At 45.8% G+C, this 20878-nt stretch overlaps 1 protein-coding gene across 3 annotated transcripts in view; it reads right to left on the reverse strand.

The window, feature by feature from the left end:
• LOC149335910 (uncharacterized) overlaps positions 1-20878 on the reverse strand; it is a 51196-nt gene that overhangs the window by 19605 nt on the left and 10713 nt on the right. Inside the window, exons 1-2 of one of the 3 annotated variants that reach the window (XM_089552459.1) lie at positions 4854-5261; positions 2256-2372 (exon numbers count right to left, since the gene is read on the reverse strand). The exons of 1 other annotated variant lie outside the window; for it this stretch is intronic. In XM_089552459.1, coding sequence (XP_089408585.1) covers positions 2256-2301 — 46 coding nt within the window. In that variant the 5' untranslated portion in view covers positions 2302-2372; positions 4854-5261. Of the gene's footprint in view, positions 1-2255; positions 2373-4853; positions 5262-20878 lie in introns of those variants that run through there. One more of the 3 variants, XM_089552460.1, reaches the window with a different exon arrangement.

Raw genomic sequence — 20878 nt, forward strand, 5'->3', positions numbered from 1 at the left:
CTGTATTCACGCACGAAAGAAAAGGCTGCAGTCACAAACAAGCTAAGGGCGTCTTTTCACTTGCGCGATGGCATACGATGACAACCATGGCGGCTGCCCAAGGCGAGCAAAAAATGTTTGGCTTCGCTTATAAACAAGTCACCAGCTTTATAGGAAGCAAAGTTTTCGTTAAAAAAACGTGAGGACTGCTGAGAAAAACACCCCAGGAATCATGCTTGCGATGTGACTTCCTGAACATGTGAACTCATTTTATACTTATAGAGTTGAATCATTAAGCGTCCAGTAAAAGGAACCTCATACTGAAGCGAGAAAGGAGTCGTGAGGAGTCATCCACGTCCTCAGCCGGCCTGACTTGCTTGGAGGTCGTTCTGTTCCCTTTTGTAGATAAGCCACCGAGGAAAGTACAGGTCTCACTTTTCTAGTCACCACCACAAAGCACATCTTTAGTACTTGTTTCGTCCTATGTCGCTGCTGCGAGCAAGAGGGACCACCACGCGTCGAGTACACTAAGCAACGAAGATACTCATCCCCCGGGATCGAATGTAGAAGATGTAAATGAATAAGATAATCCCGCACACGGCGAACACAGCCACCGTGACGTAAAAGAGTGGAGTGACCAGCGACATCAATTCTTGAGAACGGAGCTGTCGTTCTTGAAGTCTTTCACGCTCACTGGTTGCGTCATTAGGGGAACCGTCCGTGGCGCCGCCTGCCGGGCCTTCCACAAGCTCGCTGTCGCTAGTTGGCAGAAGGTGCGTGACGCTGTAGCGGCTCACTTCCTGGCTGAAGATCATGCTGCTGCGGTGGGAACGCCAAGAGCCGTGTCCACTTCCTAGATTCGTCAGTTCTTTTCTGCGAGTAGTTGCCGTATCCACAGGACGTGCAGAATATTGGCAAGAGCTCCGTTTTTCTCGCGCTTGTCAGGGAGAGCCAATGTTAGTTGCTGCTTGGCAGGCGACGAAATTCAGTAAGAGGCCGTGGTGTCGATCACGTTGTCTGGCTGCGTTCATCAGATGGCACGCCCTTGAAGCCTCGGGGACACAAACTCGCGTTTCGGACTGCTTGTACAGGTCTCCGACAGGCTGCAAGCCGTCTTGTTGAAGGTCTTGACCGAAGTGTCATCAAATAGCGGTAAATCGAAGCAGAACAACGGCACTGATGGCATTTCCGCGAGCGAGCTCCAATGAACTGATCACTGCTGTTACCCAGGCTTCCAACGACACATACCCACACCGGTTCTTTCCAAAGACATTATTCTTCTTCTTCCGTTGGCTCTCGAAGATATAGTCTGTTGCGAATGCGATCTGTATGGGTTCCTTCAGCCAGCGAATCCAAGGTTTCCTAATGAGAGTCGAAAAGCCGCTTACGTGGGAATAAGCTCAAGCAGCTTGGAGGTCGGGGTGCATAACATGCTTGGCAGCTGCACTAGGTCTTATTTGATGTATGCAGCTTAAAGCTGAGTGGGTAAAGAGACGAAGACGACGGGATGCGCTCCGTCGGCGCACGTATATTTGAGAGCAACAACAACTCATATTTCAGACCCGAATACTCAAAATTAAAGAAAAGGCCGAGACTTTAAGTCCGCAGTCATGTGGACTCCAGGACACTCTGCAGATGTTGGAAACGAAGGCGCTCCTGCCATTTCTCTCGCGTTGTTACCTGGGATCCGTCAATATTCGCAGGAACATAATTATTCAGAACCGTTATTAAGCTTTAGAGAGCTTTAGAGACCAGCTTTCGCTAGTGAACAGGGCAGGAGCGGTGACAGAAGCCAATGGGCTCCCAGATTGAGGGCCCACCCAACTAACTACGATTTATTCTATGCATCAAACGTTTTTCTCACTCACTCAACCGCGGATGAAAAAGAAGAGGTAATTTTGTGGCTCAAGCCATCCAATGGTCTGCAGTTAAATCTCTAATCAAATACTATACAGACATCCGTCTCTCAGAAACCGATTTTTGAGAAACACGCTTTTTAGCACCTCTCAGTTTCCTCATGTGTCTTGGCCCATCAGTCGCGGTGGGTATGCGCCATTTATTCCACAACAACAACAACGACGACGATGACGACGACAGCAACAACAACAGCAACACGAACATTAGGTGCTATTTTGACGAGAGCTCGCCCCAGTGGATGGTCGAAATCGCAATAACAGTGCATGATGAGGAATGCAACTCCCATTCACTGAACTTCTAGCAATGAAGGTTATGTTTGACGCTACGCAATTTTTGAAAAACAAAAGTTCAGAACGTACTTGATGTTATATGTGAATTCAATGGTTGTCGGCGAGGCAAATACATCGCACTACCAAGCTGATGTTTTATAGTCTGCAGGGGATTTCATACGAAGGCAAGTATAGGTGCAGAATGAACTGAAAGTGGCAAAAAGAGAAAAATGAGGCACATTGTTTTGTTTTTTAAGATTTGTAATCACGCAGTAGTTTTCCAGAAACAATAAATATTTCTTGTTTGAACTGAGAAATATAGACGCTGTTTCTGTGTGGTGATTGTGTCGCGAAACATTTTTCGACAACTACTATTTGTTGAAACAACTACAGCTGCCCAACTAGGGCATTCATCATCATGCAACAGGTCCGCAAACGCTTCCAAAACTGTCTTACGCTCCGGCTGATGCTATACATTACGTAACCAATGTGGAACAATCACCAGTTCTTAGGAGAAATCTTTAGTTAAATGACTGCTGTGCACAGTAAGAACACACTCTTTAGGTACAGCTTTTTTTTTCTCCCCAGTTGAAGAATGATGTCGCACAGTTATATTTTCTGTCTGCCATGGCTTGCTGGCCTAAAAAAATGTGCCTTGAATATAAGTAATCATATTACGCAGCTAACACTCGAAACGACTAAAGCTGCGCTGGTGTAGCTATGATGTGTAGCTTATGGTGCAGCAATGAAGCATCGTTAGAGTCGCGGGCGTTATTTGTTTGTATATATGTACTTCTATGCCTCGCAGAAACAAAAGCAGGATCCAATAAGTTATCAATATATGACGATGTGCAAATGTGCATGGATACAACGAAGTAATGGTTGTAGCGAAGACACGGGCTCTCGCTTCAGAGTCGTTATGACGTAACTTTGACTTTAGTGTCCCCTGGCGGCATGATCTCGTAATCTGTTGTATCTCTTTGAAAGGGCCGCCAAGGAGAACTCTTTTCAGCTTTTGCACTTAGCAAAAATCTATTGTATAGATGTTTCTGGCTAGGTAAACGCTTGTTCGGCAGCAAATTACTCATTTATTGCCGACAAAATAAAATTCATAAATGCAACCTTTTTTTTTTGCCCCCCCCCCCCCCCCCCCTTCGATTCAAACTTATGACGTAAAACCAAAAATGACTCAATGGTCGCCATTAAAAGATGACTGATGGCCCATATTAGCCTCAGGGATTGCGCGCAAGAAAGTGTCTTGACGTCAGAGCAGTTTAATTGCTAAAGCGGACGATGGCGACGACACCTGTATTTATTTTTTTTAACCTTTTTTAGCGTGGAAAAGCTCCTTTTTCAAAGTGGTCTTTTTGCTCTTAGGAGGCTATAATCTATCGATACATTACAACTTCCAATTGTCCTCGGTGTTCATTTACCGGTTTCTGAAAGCGCACGCCCGTCCAGAACGGATGTTTGACAACGCAGCCTCAATGGAGAGTCACGTGACTCAAGACACGTGCCCCACGGTTCAACTAAGCTCAACACGCACAACACTGCTGCGGACTATGGTCCCGGGTCGTGGCAGTAGTCGCGGGAGCAGTCATGCTGAATCACCGTTTGTGAATCGATAGCAGTCGCAGTTGTGCAAGCGAATTAAATTGGCCGATCGTAAATGCGCATACTTATCAGGAAGGTATATCCGCTTCACTTTCATAGGAAGAATGAATGACCGGTCACTAATGGCTCTCTTCCTCATTATGAATGACCACGGGCGTCTGGCATGTACACAGCGGCGGCGACACGATCGAGCGATGAGGGATCGAAGCATCGGCTTGTCACTTCTTTCACTTGTTTGTTCAGAAAAAAAAGTAGCCTTTTGCTTGCCATTGAAGGATAAAAAAGGGGGAAATGAACACGGGCGACAGAAGCATAAACGACTTCATTAGATCTTCACATCGTGATGAAACGGGCTCACTAAGGTATTTGTCTTCATCCACAGTCCAAGTCTTAAAAATATTGGAAGTCAATACGGATATCCTATTGCACGACGAGAGAATTAATGATTGAATTTCTGGCCATTTCCTCAAGTCGACGGCTCCTGGTAATGATACAATGTCGTTAAGATCACCCTGCGTATTGCTCTGAGAGCATACACGAAAGCGAGTAACATTTGTCTCGGGCAAAAAAAAAAACAGAAAAACAAAATGCTTCCGGTGTCCGCATCGGACTGATGCGTATCTTACATACATAAAAAAGATACTGCACCAATCTGTGTCTGAAAATAGGGAGGCACTGCAACAGAATAATGCATTTTGAAATTTATTTCGCAATATGCGACGACTGCCTGGCCAGCTCTGAAAGCTGTTTAAAACAAAAACTGCAGCTCGTGTTGACGGAATCTAGGAAGCTGGAAGGAGGCATAGCATAAATTTTCTTCCACACAACTTGGCAGCAAGGAAATAAAATCGTCTTCGCTTGCCAGTTTCTGACAGATGGTTGCATGTTCAAGGAAAGTGCGTCGCTTACGTTTCTGTTAACAGTTTTGAAACGCGTCATGTGTTGACATATTTTACAGGTTGACGAAAACTCTTTCGTTTTTTTTCCCTGTTGAAGTGACAAGGTTATTATCGCATTCCTTATTAAGGAATGTGGGGGAGGGCGTTAAATGCACCCGCAAAGAAGCAAGCTTACCTTGTTTTTAGAAGTGTATAACTTCCTTGTCACGAACTTTCGCAGTCCCCGAAACCGTGACTAAGGAGGCGGCGTTCCTGTAGATGCCAGCTTCGACTGAAAGAACGATTGCCGCACAGTTGGGCGTGCGCGATCCAGCACACGAGGAATAATACGCCGCACCCCGTATACTGTCCACGCAGTTACGACTTCCTATTGTGAGCGACCCGCACACCCAGCGACGGCACGAGCTTTTGAAACGATCCGGCCGAGGAGGTGATTGCCGCGTCGCACGCCCGCTGCGATTCGACCGCGAGAAAGCGGCCGCCGGGTTAGAACCCCACGAGGGAAGAGAGGAGAGAGTTATGGGAAGAAGGGAAAAGAAGAAGATCGGGGAGAGAGAACGCTGTATGCATTTATTGCTGCAGGCCCGCTGTGAAGGCCGCAATCGAAGAGCCATGCGCTCTTCTCCTCGTCGATCCTTGGAACGCTAGCGCCATCTCTCGAAGTGTAGTCACACCATAACCTGCTCTTCCTAATCTCTCCTTCGCGTTTTCGCCTTGCACTTCGCTTCTATTCTCAATCTGCAATCTGCAGGTGGCAGCAGTACTGGCCACTTAGATCAAACTCATTGGATGTCTTGGAGAGACATGGGAGAGACATTAGAGAGACGTGCACGGGAGGCCTTTGCCATGCAGTAGGCGTAGGCAGGCTGATGATGATGATGATAGAAACAATATTATGCAGGTGCAACGCGATCATATCGGTTCCATGGCGTTTCAAAGTCGCCTAACTAGTGTGTCACGTAATGTGCTTCGTCACAGTGAGGTTTCGGATTCGGATATTTCTGTATAGTAACGTAACAGCGCCCTCCGTTTCTTGTGCATTACGACTTCTGTCTCCGTCGATCACTTTTTTCTAGCTATGGCTTTCACTGTATCGTTGTTTGCATATTTGGATTTATGGCGGTTTTGCTGTGCATTGTGCTGCTTATTATACTCTCAATACACCTACATAGTGTAATAATGGCATGTACTACTCAGTTTTTCAAGTACAAAAAAAACACACTGATTTACTCGATTCACCGTTCCTGCAATCTCGAGAAACTCTGCATTTACTTTGCACTTGAACCCTGGTATTCAGGGCGGCACACTTTTGTGACCGTCAATGACCGTCGTTTTGGTGTGCTCTGCTTTTGTATTTCCTGCTCCTTTCCCTGCCGTATTGTGTACGTTCCATTCGTGTCTATCCTTGCGTACAAGTTTTTTTTTTGCGTTGCATCCAGCTCCTGCATTTTCTTTTACACTGGTAGCAGTCAGTGCGACTATGGAGTGTGACGTGTGGGCGAAACACAGCGTCCGACCCCAACACCCAAAACCAGCGCAGGGAATTTCGAATGTTTAACGCAACCCACTGATTTTTTACGATCGTCGGAAATCGTGCTCGTGAGGGCAGGAACCATTTTATTGGTCATAGTTGGCAACGAGGAAAAAAAAAGTCGGCCAGGATAATTACCATGTTCGCGCAGAATGACTGTCTAGTTTCGTCAGAATTACAAGCTTAAAATATCCCCTTTGAGTTACGTAGCATTTGCTGCAAGCGGGCAAAGGCGACGCTAAATGCTGATGCCCATTAAAGCTGGGCTTGAGTGGAGCAGGGTTCAATCTGTGGGTTAATGGGGTTCATTTGATTTCGTTCTTTAGTAAGTGCTTAGCATTTAAGGGCCGTCACTTTGTTTAGGCCACACCGTCTAAGTTACGATTTACCACTAAGTAAGGCTGCAACGTGAATATCAGGTTGGAATCATGTTCAAAAAACGCAGGCAGGGAGCCAGAGGCTTTGTAAGGTTTATTGTATTGCCCCGCAACTTTCTGTTGTTTGAAACGAAGCCATGCGTTTTGAAGAACCGCATCAAAATGAGCTAAAAAAATGGTCAAACCTGAAAGTATGACCTTTATTAATTTTAGAATTCCAGTTATTTGCACCAGGAGGGATGCCGTTGATCGCTACTGGTTGGTACAGCCAGAATCCTTCATTTGGCCTTGCTATTAGATCTTATCTTAGCGACCATCACACTGAGGCCTACTCCAGGGCTTGGCAACGCTGCACCGTACCTGATTAAATACTTTCAGTAATATCACGTTTGAGTAATATCACGTTTGCTTTGAAGCGTCAAAGCAAATGCGGTAATATTGGCATTTAGCAGTTCATTGACGCATACAACTACAACCTGTAGACAGGGAATCCTAATGAACTCTGAAACTCGAAACCTTTCGCCTTCGGCATGGTAAGTGAATGGACCTTTTCGTTTTCATGTCATCTTCCGGCAGCCAAAAATCAGCTTTTATTGCTTCTTATAACTGACAACTAAGCCAACTGTACACGCAAACAGCGAATGTTCAAGTAATCAACTAAAACCTTTTGGTCTGGTTTAGGTTCGGGTTTTAACGTCCCAAAGAGACTCAGGCTATGAGGGACGCCGTTAGTGGAGGACTCTGGATGATTTAGACCACCTAGGGCTCTTTAACGAGCCCTAAGATTGCCCAGTACACGGGCCTCTAGAATTTCGCCTGTACCGAAATGCGACCGCCACTGCCTGGATCGAACCCGCGTCTTTCGGGTCAGCAGCCGAGTACCGCAACCACTGAGTTCCACGGCGGCTTGAACGAAAGTGCTTATAGATGAGCCAGTTTGCACATAATTCAATGCAAACAAACGTAATAAACGGTACACACACAAGAAAAGGAAACGACTAGAGATAGGAACTCCTAAGTGCGTCGCACTTGGTCGCGCTGCTTCAGTTTGATGGAATCAAGGCTTTACCTTGTGAAGCAGATAGGTACATAAAAGTGTTATCAGACTATCCTTAACTCTTGTACTAAGCTTAAATGTGCTAGCACACTAATCGTAACTTTGGTTAACAATAGTGAAGAGGGTCTTCTAGGAACCCTGTACATCTGCAGCCGGAGAGATCGAGCAGCGTTTCGTCGTATCGCTGCATTGTAGCGGAGTGCCGAATGGCTCTTGAGCACAGGCGAGGGCTCGGGTAAGTGAGGGAGGTTAATGACCCAAAGCGTTCGAAAACTCGAGGAAAGAGGGAAGAAGAAACGGGGGAGGGTAATGGCCGTAGGCCGGGTCTTCCGTAAGAGGAGATTGCCGTCAAAGCCAGTGACGACGCTATCACAAAGCAAAAAAAAAAAAAAAAAACACGACTCAATAACGTTGGCGTTGACATTTTTTTTCTTTGCCTGTGTTTTTGTTCTGCATTCGGGAAATATGCTCCGAGCGTTAAACAGTTCTAATCGTAACTTTGTGTACGTTCTATCATTGGCAGGTGCGCTGCTTTGTTTGCATTCTATTTATGGAATGCCTGGTTGTTCGGCGTGCTTGATAAAAGTGACTCATCAATAACGCTAAGGTTCGATCGTTTTTATTTAGCATGGACTACGAAACTCCTCCTGTCGGTTCTGAGGTGCTTTTGTTTCCGAAGTCGCTCCTTTGATTTCGGGCGATGATAGAGGCCTGAGAGACAGAAAGAAGCATATGTTTCATAAAGCCTGCCAAATGATCCAGCTGTTTCGGAAATCATGTGTCATCAGAATGTTTATTTATCTTTTTTTTTTTGCAGCGAAAGTTGTTTTAGCTTTGGTTAAGCCATATTACTGTGCATTATACCGTGGTATCTGCAGCGATAGTGGTGAGGCGTTAATTACTTAGGGAAATAAATGAATTCAACATAATATAACTTAATTTATCCTACTCAGAACTTGTTTTAATCCAATAAAATTTAATTGCGTTAATTAAACTCCCTCTGACAACCACGGCAGGTGTCAAAGTGGTAAAGAGAGAAAGTGCGAGAGAAAAGAGAGAGACGGTGGAAGGCGAGGATTTCTTTCACGGCTAACGGTGTAGATTCCACGGCCAGATGCAGTCCTAAATGGCGTAACCAAAGCTGCAACAGCTTTCGCTGATTAATGCGCTGAGCCAGCAATCTTAGATCTACAAATTTCTTTACATGATAGAGGCTCAACCTCTGTTTTTTAGTGTTACGAGGGTGGCAAGCAGGCATAATTTGTGACTCGGAGGTTGTTTTGAGTGTTACGAAAGCGTTCCACACTTCTTGTAGGCTGGCACGAAAGGGCATCCATCCGTGTTGATACCCAAATGAAACGGGGTTTGTATACATAGTTTCTGTGTTCATTTTCGATTGCACCGTCAAAGATAAACAAAGTGAAAAATATTCGCAACTGCGTTCAGGGACAACCGAATCCATCAAAGAACCTTAATTAAGCGGAAATATTTAATTATCGCCAAATTACTGTTCTACCGCATAAAAGTATTCTCGGTGGTTGCTCACTTCAGGTTGAAAGAACACGACACAAATATCAATGGAGTCTTTTTATTAGCAAATCCGCGGCAAACACACAGACAGTACACGATTTCTAATGATATAAGTACGTTTATTAGCACGAAATTTAGGATGTTCACACGTGCGTAGAGCCATACAGCGACTGCAGAAGCTCAGTTTATGCGTTGCTTCTTTTTATTTTAGTGAGGTGGACCTCCCAACGTACGCTCGACACTCCTTACAACTGCTTTAACTAAGCTGAAAAAACAAATTCTTGATTCTTATTCCTGCTCGAACGAAACGGTATGGAGCTGAAATGCTAAATTCTCGTGTACTTTGCGATGTCTGCGCACGTTAAAGAGCCCCAGGTGCCCAAAATTATCTGGAGCCCTCCACTATGACGTCTCTTAGAGCCTGAGCCCTTTGGGACGTCAAGCGCAATAAACCATAAACCACAAACCAATAAAGGGTAGCCCCTATGGTGCCATTATCTGTGCTGTTTCTCTATCAGCCCGGCTGCCAAAGTATTGAATGAATTCCAATAATATAATGCATTTACCTGTCATCAGCTGAGCTCCAGCAATCTAGCACATTTTTCTTTGCTCATTATAGTTAGCTTCCGTTATCCTGCTCTGCTATATTACATGCCCCGTCAATTACCACTTATTTTTCTTTATTTCAGCTGGGATGTCATTAACTCACGTTTGTTCCCCGACCCACTGTGCTCTTTTCCTCTTGGTGTTAGCTCTTTCATTTTTCTTTCCATAGCTTGCTGTGTTGTCTGCCTTTTTCCCGTTAGCATTTCCAACGAAAAGAGTTCGTCTTACACCGCTTAGAGATCTGTCTTTGGTCAACCCTCAGTTTCCGGCGAGAAAGAGTCATTTTCTTAAGCGCCATTTAATCAAACGAAACTATTTCTCTATCAGCATGCTACAGTGTACTGCTAACCCAGTGTCAGGAGAGCCATGATGATATATGATGACCATTAGAACATTCTTGATAGACACCCGCTTAGGTGAATCAATAAGAAGTTTTAGCATAGGGAAACGGTATCCTCTCTACCCCTGTCCCTCAAGGCGCCGCATTCCATCTGTGTGCTCCGACCGGCTACGAGGCTTAAAATGGTAAATTGGTTCTTGAGGGAAGGAAATGGCGCAGTATTTGCCTCACATACCTCGTCGGACACCTGAACAGCGCCGCATGAAAACGGAGGAAGGTAGAAGCGAAAACGGACGTCATCGCCGACTCCTACGCAGGACAATTATTAGCGCTAGTCATGTTCTGACCTCGTCAGATCCGCATGTGAACGTGAAGCCTCTGAGATAGTCAAGCCTCTGAGATAGTCACGAAAGGAAAGGAAAGGTGCATAACTGGCTCCCTGGGTCGGTGGACACCTCAATCACGCCTGACATAGGACTGAGTTCAAGGTTATAATCTTTTAGTATGTGCCCTATGTACCCTGTTGGTAATGACCTACACACACGTGAAAGAGTCATATACCTTCCTCTCTGCCCTTTCTATATCTCTCCCTTCTTCCCTCTTCCCATGTGTAGGGTAGCATACTGGGCGTTGCCTAGTTAACCTCGCTACCTTTTCGTTCATTTTCTCTCTCTCTCTCCCTATCTTACAATTGCGCTTGTAGGTCCATGGCCATGGTGTCGACCTGCAAAAAACCATGCTTTCGCATAGTATTTCGTGCGTGGAAATACTAAACCACCGGCTATTTTTCCGAAATAGGGGCATTAACGTGTTAACTCAAAAATAAAAACTCACAGGGGCACGTGTACGAGTCCGGTTGGGCAAAACTGAGGGAAGTCCTTCTTTAACGTAACAATGACAACCTCGACAGCGCCGAAGTCGGTGCTTACATGTTCAGTGTCCTTGACTAATTGTCTGCTCTGGAAGAGGCGATCTTAAAGTGTCTCTAGAGGCGGCGGGGGTTTTATTGGGGGAAGGGGGGGGGGGTGAATTGGGTTACCACAGACATCGGCAGCGGTCCGGCCCACTGAGTCATCATGGCGATCTAAAATGCACCGAGCGGTTGAACCTACATAGATTTTGGAAGTCACAAAGAGGAGGGATCAACTATGAAGTTCCGAGAATGCAGGGAGAGGGTCAGTTTATCTGCAAACGGCCTACGCCGTCGTATCTGGATAAGAGCAATTAACAGTTAATAGTTTAAAATGGGTTGACATCTGGTGACACTGGGAATCAACTCTTTCACCTCCTGCGTACGAGGAAGATGCTCAAACCACTTAGCCACAGTTTGTCGAAATTAATCCTGATCCCCCTACTACGGCTTACCTTGTAGCCCACTTGCAGCGTCAGGACGTTGAACCCCGCTTACCATGCCTTGCCGCACAAGATAACTCGCGGCGGCTACACCACTCTGCTCTGTGAAAGTACAGAAGACAGTTACGCAATCAGGGACGAGATGGGCTACATTCGGCTGAAGCTCCAAAGAAACCAGGTCAGACACTCCAAAAATGATCGATTGCTTCTTTTGCTTTGTCTCTGAGACAAAGACTTTGGGCACTCTTCGGGTGGAGTTCGCGTGTCAGTGGACACGCGACTCGTCCCTGACAGACGTCTTGCGCGTGTGTGGAGACTGAGCAACCGTTACTGATATAGCAAGACGTCTTGCATTACGCAAACAACAGGTTCATTTTTTCTACACGGGTAAGGGGAAACAACATGTCTGGGCTATCGATTTCCTGTGATGTATGGGCGTTTTGTACCAGGCTCGGTGTACTTACTCAGGCTATTACCCTCGGGTTTAGAATTACTGCCACAACATTATGCGGTCGTTGGGCCGTTTGGAGCAAAGCATTAGAACTAAACCAGGAGAAAACGGACAAGGCAAAACAGAGAGCTAAAGGATAAATCTTGGACAGCAACTGAAGTTGCAACTGGTCACATACCTTTGCATTGTCGGGAGTGTGGTTGCGCTCCTCTTTTTAACCATGTTACCCTACCCGGGCGAGGACAGACTATATGAGCATAAGCTGCTAAAGCATTTGAAGCTACAAACCTCGACTGCAGTGCTCACGGGGTGAGTGTACTATCATTACCTGTGGCGGTCAAGCAGTTTCCTTTCTTTAGTCCTGGACTTTGTTGTCTCGTAGGGAGGTTCACGCTAATATTTCGAGGCAGATCCCTGTTGCTTCTGCTTATTTTTTCGTTTGCACATCCATTGCTTGGCCGTTAAGGTGGGTTTTCTTTCTACAAACTTTAGTGGCTGTTAGGCAGTCGTACTTTTTCACCCTCTCAGGTTTTTGTCTGTTTTGTGATGGTGTATACGAAATTATGCCTTAATGCATTGCTTATCATTTTTCTAAAAGTAGTAAAATGGCTATGATACATGATCAGAGTTCCCAACTTTTTGTCTTAATAAATAATAAATCAACAAATGATTTGAAACGGAGAGCAGATGACAACCTTGTACCGCCCACGCTTCTGCGTAACTTTCAGCAGGAGACAACAAACAAAGAGCAGTCTTGTAGTCGCGATAACAATCTGATAAACGCCCACGAGATTCAGATGACAGAGGTGAGAGTAGCGATCAGTATCGACACAAAGAAATCAAACAAGAAGATAGTGTAACAACAAAATCTACGAGAAGTCGCAAAACAACGAATGATTCAGAGTGCGCGTTTAAAATAAAGAGCTTAAAAAAACAATATTTTTGTAATTTGATAGGATAAGCACTTTTTCGATAACGAGGTTTGTATATTAAGTCAACTTAATGCCAAGAAAAGGCAGGGATTCACAAGCTTGCGCCTAGTTTCAAAATCGCTGAGTACAGTTTAATACTGTGAATCTATGCCTTGTGAGTTTAAAAATCCAAGTGCACATTATAGATTCACTAGACCTGAATAGTACCTTGGGCGGTGATTGTGAAGTCTTTATTCGTGTGGCGCAATCAAAAATGAGTTGACAGTTCGATGGAAGGACTTGGTACATAGATCAAACATTAAATGATGATTCAAAGTGTGATGGAAAGACTCATAGAGAGCGAGATAAAGCTTTACTGGTTTTTGAAATGTTGGACGAGTCAGGTGGACAGACTTCTTATTTCAGGACTACGACGGCTTGCGTTGATGTCTGGACCCGTTGGATAGTCTCACGTCGGTCCTCCAGGTAATTGGCAGTCAGGGCTGCCTCCCTCTGCTCGTATGATGTCTGTGATGGTATCAGGTGTGATGATTTTCGCACACAACTTCACGAAGTGCGGAATAGCGCGGGCTTACCGCTGCATTCGACACAGGTCGGTGCTATTTGGAAAGCCATGAGGCTGTACAAATACGGCCATGTAGAAATACGGGTTAGGGAAGGTGTTTGTCTGTATTGGCCTCCAGAATGTGACGTCTGCTGTGGTGAGTTTAATACGGGGAAGGGGATATTTCCTGCGGCTCGGTCTTAAGATTTCTAGCTGTACACCACAGCTAGGTGGCTGAGGGGTGAGGAACGGGTAAGGATACAAACCGTTTGTTAGCTCACTAGCTAGATCGTTTGCCGCCTTATTGCCTTCAAGTACTCCCAGGCCCAGGGTCCACGCAATGCTATGTGAGTTGTGCACTGTGAGTGAAAGGTCCGATGGTATGAGCAGGGCCGCCGTCATTTTTGAAATTCCTTCTGTTGTACATACAATATTGACAGACTCGCTTCGAATAAGTTATCATATGGGCTGGTTTACAGAACGCAATGTCTTATGGCGAGGACGATGGCGGAGGCTTTCGCCGTAGCAGTACCCTCAGCCCGGAGGGATGCGCTCCTCAGTAGTTGGTAGTTGTGGTGGTGCCACATCTACATAGGCAGCTTCCGGACGTGACCCTAGGCGCCGCGTCGACGAGCGACCCTAGCCGCCCTTCTGCCTTTGTGGATTTGCCTTTGTAGATTGGGGAGCGGAGCCCCCGTGATTTGCCCTCGTATGTTTGCAGGAAGAGAAGTGTTTTTTCGGAGCATCTCCTGGTGTACCTATACGCAGAAGAACGCCTCTTCCATTGGTGGCCTGTTGGAGGTGGGCCTTGTGAGATGCTAAGTCCGCATCTCTGATATTATCGAAGGCATTGTACACTGCAATTTCCAGTAGGCGTTCGGTCGGTGTGCTGGGAGGAAGGCCGCGGGCGCTGTTTCGTACGCGCTGCGAATGGTAGTGCCGGCCCGCTTAAGGTCTTCTTTTGTGAGTTGATAGTATGGAAGGCCGTATACGCTCTTGTGCAGGTGACCGACGCCTGTACAAGATGGAGAGTATCTTCCTCGCGCAAGCCTTTCCTTTGGCGTGTTATACGATGGATCATACGTGTGATTTGGTGAGTTTTTGTTTTGAGTGTGTCTTCAAGGTACGCCCATCGCGGTTGTTGCTTTCAGTCCCCATCCTGTGAATTCGAATGAAAGAGACGCCTCGAATTGCTTGGCCCTCTACAAAAAGGTCTGTTGATCCGGGATTTTTCTAATTTGGGTCGTGTACCCTGATTAATTCTTGATTACTTCTGACTTATCTGGAGCACAGCGCAGGCCACTACCGGCAGCGAATGTTTCGGCGATCGATGTTGCTTCCTGTAGGGCTTCATTCTTCTGTGCAAGGGATCCTCCAGTCTTCCACATAGTAATTTCGCAGTCATACGGGCTAAATCCTATATCTGGTAATTTCTTTAGCCAACGACCCAATCCTATTGTGTCAATGCTGAATAAAATGGAAGAGATAGATTTCCGCGGAGTGCCTTTGTTTGTCATTTTAATGGTGTCCGATCTAGTGTCCTCGGACACCATATGAATGATCTTCGAGGAAAATTTTAATGTAGTGCAAGATCTTCTGTCCGCATCCCAGGATGTTCAATTCGCGGAGGACAGCTTTGTGTGAGACATTGTCAAAGCTCCCTTAAGGTTGAGCACCAGACCATTCATGGATTATGGGAAGAGATCACACTCCTGCATAAAGTCCATGACGCGACTTTGGACAACTCGCTCATTGAGCTTCTCGAGACAGGATGTAAGGAGATCGTTCTTAATGCTTCGATGCTGGGCTGATTTCTGGGCTTGGAAATCGTAATAATCTCTGAATGTCACTACTCGCTCGTGACTCGTCCTTCATCGCACAGGCTATTCAAGTAGTCTTCCATTTGCTTAATGTGTGTAGAGATTAGGTTTCTTATCATGGCATCCGTGACTTTATATGCTGCCGGGGTTTTACTGCCTGTGACCGCTCTCGCTGCCGTATACACTTCTGCCTTAGTGATGGTCTCGTGGAGACCGGTGTTAGGAGCTCCCGTGCATTGAAGGTTGCATGGCGGGATTTGTTGAGTGCCAGTATACCGCGGTCTTGTAGTGCTTTTTTCAATTCCTGGTCTGTGCTCTGAAATTTGTGCTCAAGTTCTTGTAACGTGCGGTTCATCGTGGTTTTTGTTTTGCTCGGTTAAATTACGCTTCTTAGTATACCACGACTTAGAGAGGTGCTGAGTGTGCCTTTGAGGGATGCTTACAACTGCGTGCAGTTTTGCTGGGTAAGCTGCGTGGCGTGTTCCTGTGTTTGTTCTAAAAGCTCTGCTATGCTAAGACGGAGTTTGTGGTTCAACGTTTGCTTCTTTCTCCTGTGGACGATGCTGCGACGTGCTTCCCACAACTGAAGAAGGTGACGGTCTACTTCCAGGTTTTTCGGGGGGCAGGGTATGCTCTTCTCTTTGTTGCGGCTTTGTGAACTTGCTTGATGTGTTTACTCCAACTGGCTATTACTTGGATGCCTTCTACGCGTGCATCCTTAAAAATATTTTTCAGACAGTCTATAAACAGTCCATAGTCACCGTTCTATAAAGTCTACAGACTCTTTATAGACAAATCCTAGAGAATAGTCTATAGGCAATACAAATGCTATATATGTTAAATATATAGACAATCTATACATCTATGGCCATATACGTTTAGTAAACTTTTTCTATAGGCTGTCTACAAACTATGAACAGACAAAAACAAATATTTATAAGAAGGCAATAGAGTCTATAAGAAGTCTATAGACTGTATATAGACCATTTTATAAGGGCAAGACGTTTAGGATATGCTTCCCAGTCCGTAATCTTCACATCGCCGAGGGTTCGGCGAAGCTTGGTAGTAGGTACCGACGTACTAAGGATATAGTGGTCACTGCCCAGTGAATTTCCAAGGCAGCAAACTTAACCCAGTTGACTTCGTTATTGTAGCTTGTGTCGTGCATCGCCACCGAATCTGCTCGATTTTTTCTGCTTTCGTTGTGATGTAGCGCAGTTGTTCTTGGGGTCCGTAGTTGGTTTGGCTCTGAGTCATTGATCTAGGCCGGGACCAGCTTTTGCTGGTGCTTCCTGATTTTTATTCCTTCTTGCGAAGCCAACTTTGACGAGGACCTTTGCCGGCTGCAGGGCCATCGGCTCGGCTGAGTTATTGCTCACCTGGTCTTGTGCGGTGATGGTAGGGAAATTAGACTTACTCGTTGATAGCAGTCTAGCAGGCTTGCTCTTGCACACTTTGCGCCGGTAGGGTGGGCTTCAGCACACACCACACATCTGTCTGCGCACGAGTGGGTCGGTTCGGGATTGTGTTCCCACAGAAGTGTCTAGAGCCCGACGCACGTCCGATCGGTGGTCTGTGCGGAGACACATACAACATAACACACTGGTCGGGTAGGCGTATAGGGGTAGCATTGTTCTTTATCCCCGCAAAAAAATGGCGAAGCGAGGGGTTTGAACTTGAGTACTGCCGTTTTGGTCCTTCCGAGCATCCTTGCTTGAAGAATATGAACTCCTTGTGTGAACAGTTAGCTCTTCCGGAGTAGTACCAGGCTCGAAGCCGTGTATGACACCGCGGGTGACCACGTCCGGAGCTGCCACGTACGCACTGACGTCGTGTGCCTGACCGCCAGGAGTGAGCCGGTTAATGCGGCGCACTGTATCGGCAGCTTCACCGCTAGGTGTACTCACTATGTCGATATTCGATTCTGTGTACAAGCGAACCAAGAGACTCAAAAAGGAGCGAAGGTTGAGCGGCTACATCGCTGTCTTTTCCTTTTGTTGACAACAGACTGCATCCCCTGAGGATAAGAACAACAATAACAGAAAGCAGATCCGAACGGACATCAGCGATAGACATAAGTTCGACAGGAAAGCGAGGAAGTTTCAACCAAGGATCGGTGTAGTAAAGGCGCTCAACTTTAAAACCGAGGGTGAACAATGTAGAGGGCGTTCGGCAGAATCAATGTCCACTGAGCGTTGGGCCTCCGCTCTAATCGTACAAGCAGTTATCAGATTTGGAGAGAAAATTGTTCGCTCTTTCATCAGGCCGACGCGTGCTTGCGCTGCGGAACGGTAGGTTGCTGCAGCTTGCACAGCTGTAAGTACAGTGCCTCGGGGGCTTGAGGAGCGCAAAACTGAGGGAGCGATCACAGCAGGTCGTCGAGAATGCGGCATTGTGGAGCCGCTGCACCTTCGCGTAGCGAAGTGATATGAGGGGAGAGAGAGAAAGAATTTAATGCGGCATTAGCGTCGCTGCCTGTTCGCGCTTTGCTGTGTATAGACGTTTTTAAGCATGTCGCAAAGAGCGGTCCGGGTAACGGCGTCCACTGGGCCCTGCAGAATCTGAAGAAACTACTTTCTTAAGCGTACAAAGGAAAAACGCAACCACCATCAGCTTGAAAGATAATCTAGAGGACGGCTTGTTTGGGACGCTACTGAAATGTCTCCTCACACATATTTGAAATAAATTAAAAACGAAGCAGCGAACCTTGCTACCAGTACTGTTACAAGGCTAAAAGCGCAGCGCAAAAAGACGAGGACTCAGAAAGACAGACACACATACCCTTCCACTAACCAAGCCCAAGCGTCTACCTATCAGTATTGTTAGACCTGCTTTCAGGCGATAAACTCTGATCCTTTCTTTGCAAAAACAACACAAAGGACAATATTTTATTACTCGCGTGAAGCAAAATGTGTAAACACGATGCTTGTGTCACAGAGTCAAACAACGTTTACTACATTCTATCCTTGGTCGCGATTACTGTAGCGCTCTTGGAATCACTGACTCAACACATTCGTCTTTTTCATTTCCACCATCTGCGCAGCGAAGCATCGCTGCTTTGCCGCCTGTCGTCCCGTGCCGATGCCGCCAGCGCACAGCTAAGAACAGGTCGTTCAATCTTGTGGACTCCGGTTGTGCTCTGTGACCTTTGCAGCCAGCGTGTTTGCGTTCAACAATTCGGCGCCGTCTTCGTTGTCTCGCAAGTGCACACTTTTAACGCAAGAAGGTCGCAGATTTCATGGCGGCAGCGGCGACGAAAACGACACGCCTGAACTAGAAGCTGCTCTTGGTATTAAAAAATATGCAACTCAAGATATTCAGGATTCTCAAGCAGTAATTGCATTGAGGGTTTACATTCTTATGCACAATTTCGATGAAAAATTTTAAGGAACCATGGCAGGTTGAATTTAATCCATGTACGTATTCCATTCTACGGAGTCCCTCATAGTCCAGAATGTTTCTTTGGTACGGAAAGATCTATAAAGATAACATTATTATTACGCTCCCCCCCCCCCCCCCCCCCCCCCCCCCCTGAAGTTCTGTACGTCTATCTGCCTACCTCTTCCCGTGTAGGAATGAACTGCTTGGAATGAAACCGATAATGCGAACAATGATCGCATGCGAAGGAGCTTACAGTAAGGTCTAATTCATTTGTGACCACCACTGTCGTCACCTAAATAGAGGGACACGCCTAATTAAATGGTAAAAACAGCGCTAAATTTAACACAAACTACACAGAAAGACAGACAGGACGGACGCTGTCCTGTCCGTCTTTCTGTGTGGTTTGTGTTAAATTTAGCGCTGTTTTTACCTTTTTTGTTAGACAATGCTCCAAGATGTACTGTTAAGCACAGACAAGTCGTGGCGTATTTTTCTCGACATATCGTCTCCGACCTCAGCTCTGACCGAGCGGATGTTATCATTCTTACTTATGTCTTGATCTACATGCTTCACTGATACCTGGCGCTGATTACCTTCTTGTCATTTCTCTGTTTTCCTTAGTGTTTTTTTTTCAACTACACAGTCGGAAAATACAACAGAGAAGTTTCCGTCGTCGCAACACATTTTTTGTAATGTTTTTGCCCATTAACTTGTAGTAACAACAGAATTTTGTGTAGTTACTGCATAAAAGTACACAGAAAAATATTACAAAACAACTCTGTCGTTACGCCAAATATTTTTCGTACTTTCTAATGATCTTACCGCTTTTTTTTTCGACTGAGTAATTATTTTCAATTGTTTTTGTGTTTGATGCCCCTATACCAGAGCCCCAGGGTTTCTCATGAGTACCTGAAGTAAAGATTGTTATGATAATTTGCGTAACTATTCAGTTTTCACACTACATGCAGAAGAACGAGTTTTCAGATGAAAGAGCAGACTGTTCAAAAGAAAAGCTACTCGTTTCGCTGAGCGAAAGGCGCTGACGTCTAGCACGCGTCATATGGGCAGCCGAGAAAGCTGGTTTGCGCTTTTGAAGCGGACTTTGTTGTGTTAGCACCTGAAGGCGGAAATGTAGTCTTATTCGGCAGGAGGGGATATCCGTGCGCCGGATTCGGGCAGGGGCGGCTATGACCCGATCTGTCCGTTATCGGTGGCGTGATAAAGATCTGCCAGCAACTGACACGTGCCCTCACTGCGGCGCTGCACCGGACATTTGTGATGTGCGGCACTTGCTGTGGACGTGCCCAGCGACGGCTCTTATTAGAAAACGGCTCCTCAGGGAGGTGGGCCTGCGGTGGAACCGCGAAGGAGACTATGTGAAGTGGACTATGAACAATCAGTTCATCAGCAGTCTATGCGATTACTCAGCGCAACTGGTATTCGCCCCTTCTTTTAATTTTATATTTCCTGCATTCCCTCCCCCCTTTCTCATCTCATGTCTTATGGCAGGCTTCTCGAATAATAGAAAAAAGGAAATTGGGGCACTACTTCTGCGTCACTTTCATTATCTCCGCACTCGCGTACAGCAGGGCGCATGATTTCAGAGATAAACGCAGTTGATACATGGCCTCTCTTTAATGCGTTTGTTTTGAGTGCACACAAGCAGTATGAGTAATGATAAAGAGGCAAGTAGTAGGGGCGTAAAACGCACTGAGGTTGTTCTCGACAGAGGTTCTCGAATAGGCACAATTTCAGAGGCGCGAGCTGCCTCTGTTCCCATCTTGTTTTTAACTGTATTTTGTAAAAAGAAAAAAAAAAACACACACTCCAACAAGCTACCATTTCAGTCTTTCGTGTGTGGTCTGTTCTCAATCCTTTGGTAATAAAGTTTTCGTTAAATCTAATTAGACGCGGTGCTGCGGTTTTAAGGCGAGAGCTATGCGGTGCGATATTTTTATAGAAGTATTTGCATGCTCACTTTAAATACCCCGGGCTGCCTTTTCAGTCGCACTTGAGGGTACCCAGAAAAACTTCGCGTAGTCACCAGTCCTTTTAGCTTGTAACTGCAGTTGTTTGTCACCTTTAGTGCGTATTCAGTACTGTTTAAATGTCTCGTGTTCTCAAGAACTTTACTGGTCACTTTTTTTCTCCAGTTTCTTGAATGAATTGTTTGAATTTTAAAATTTTTTTATTAGCGAGCAAGCTGGAGCTAATTAACACGATTTATCTTAAGAAAGGAAAAAAAGAGCACGCTAACAAAAAAAAAATCCACAGGTCG

The sequence above is a fragment of the Amblyomma mixtum genome, chromosome 7, assembly GCF_055824585.1.
Source record: "Amblyomma mixtum isolate Tamu chromosome 7, ASM5582458v1, whole genome shotgun sequence".
NCBI classification, from domain to species: Eukaryota; Metazoa; Arthropoda; class Arachnida; order Ixodida; family Ixodidae; genus Amblyomma; species Amblyomma mixtum.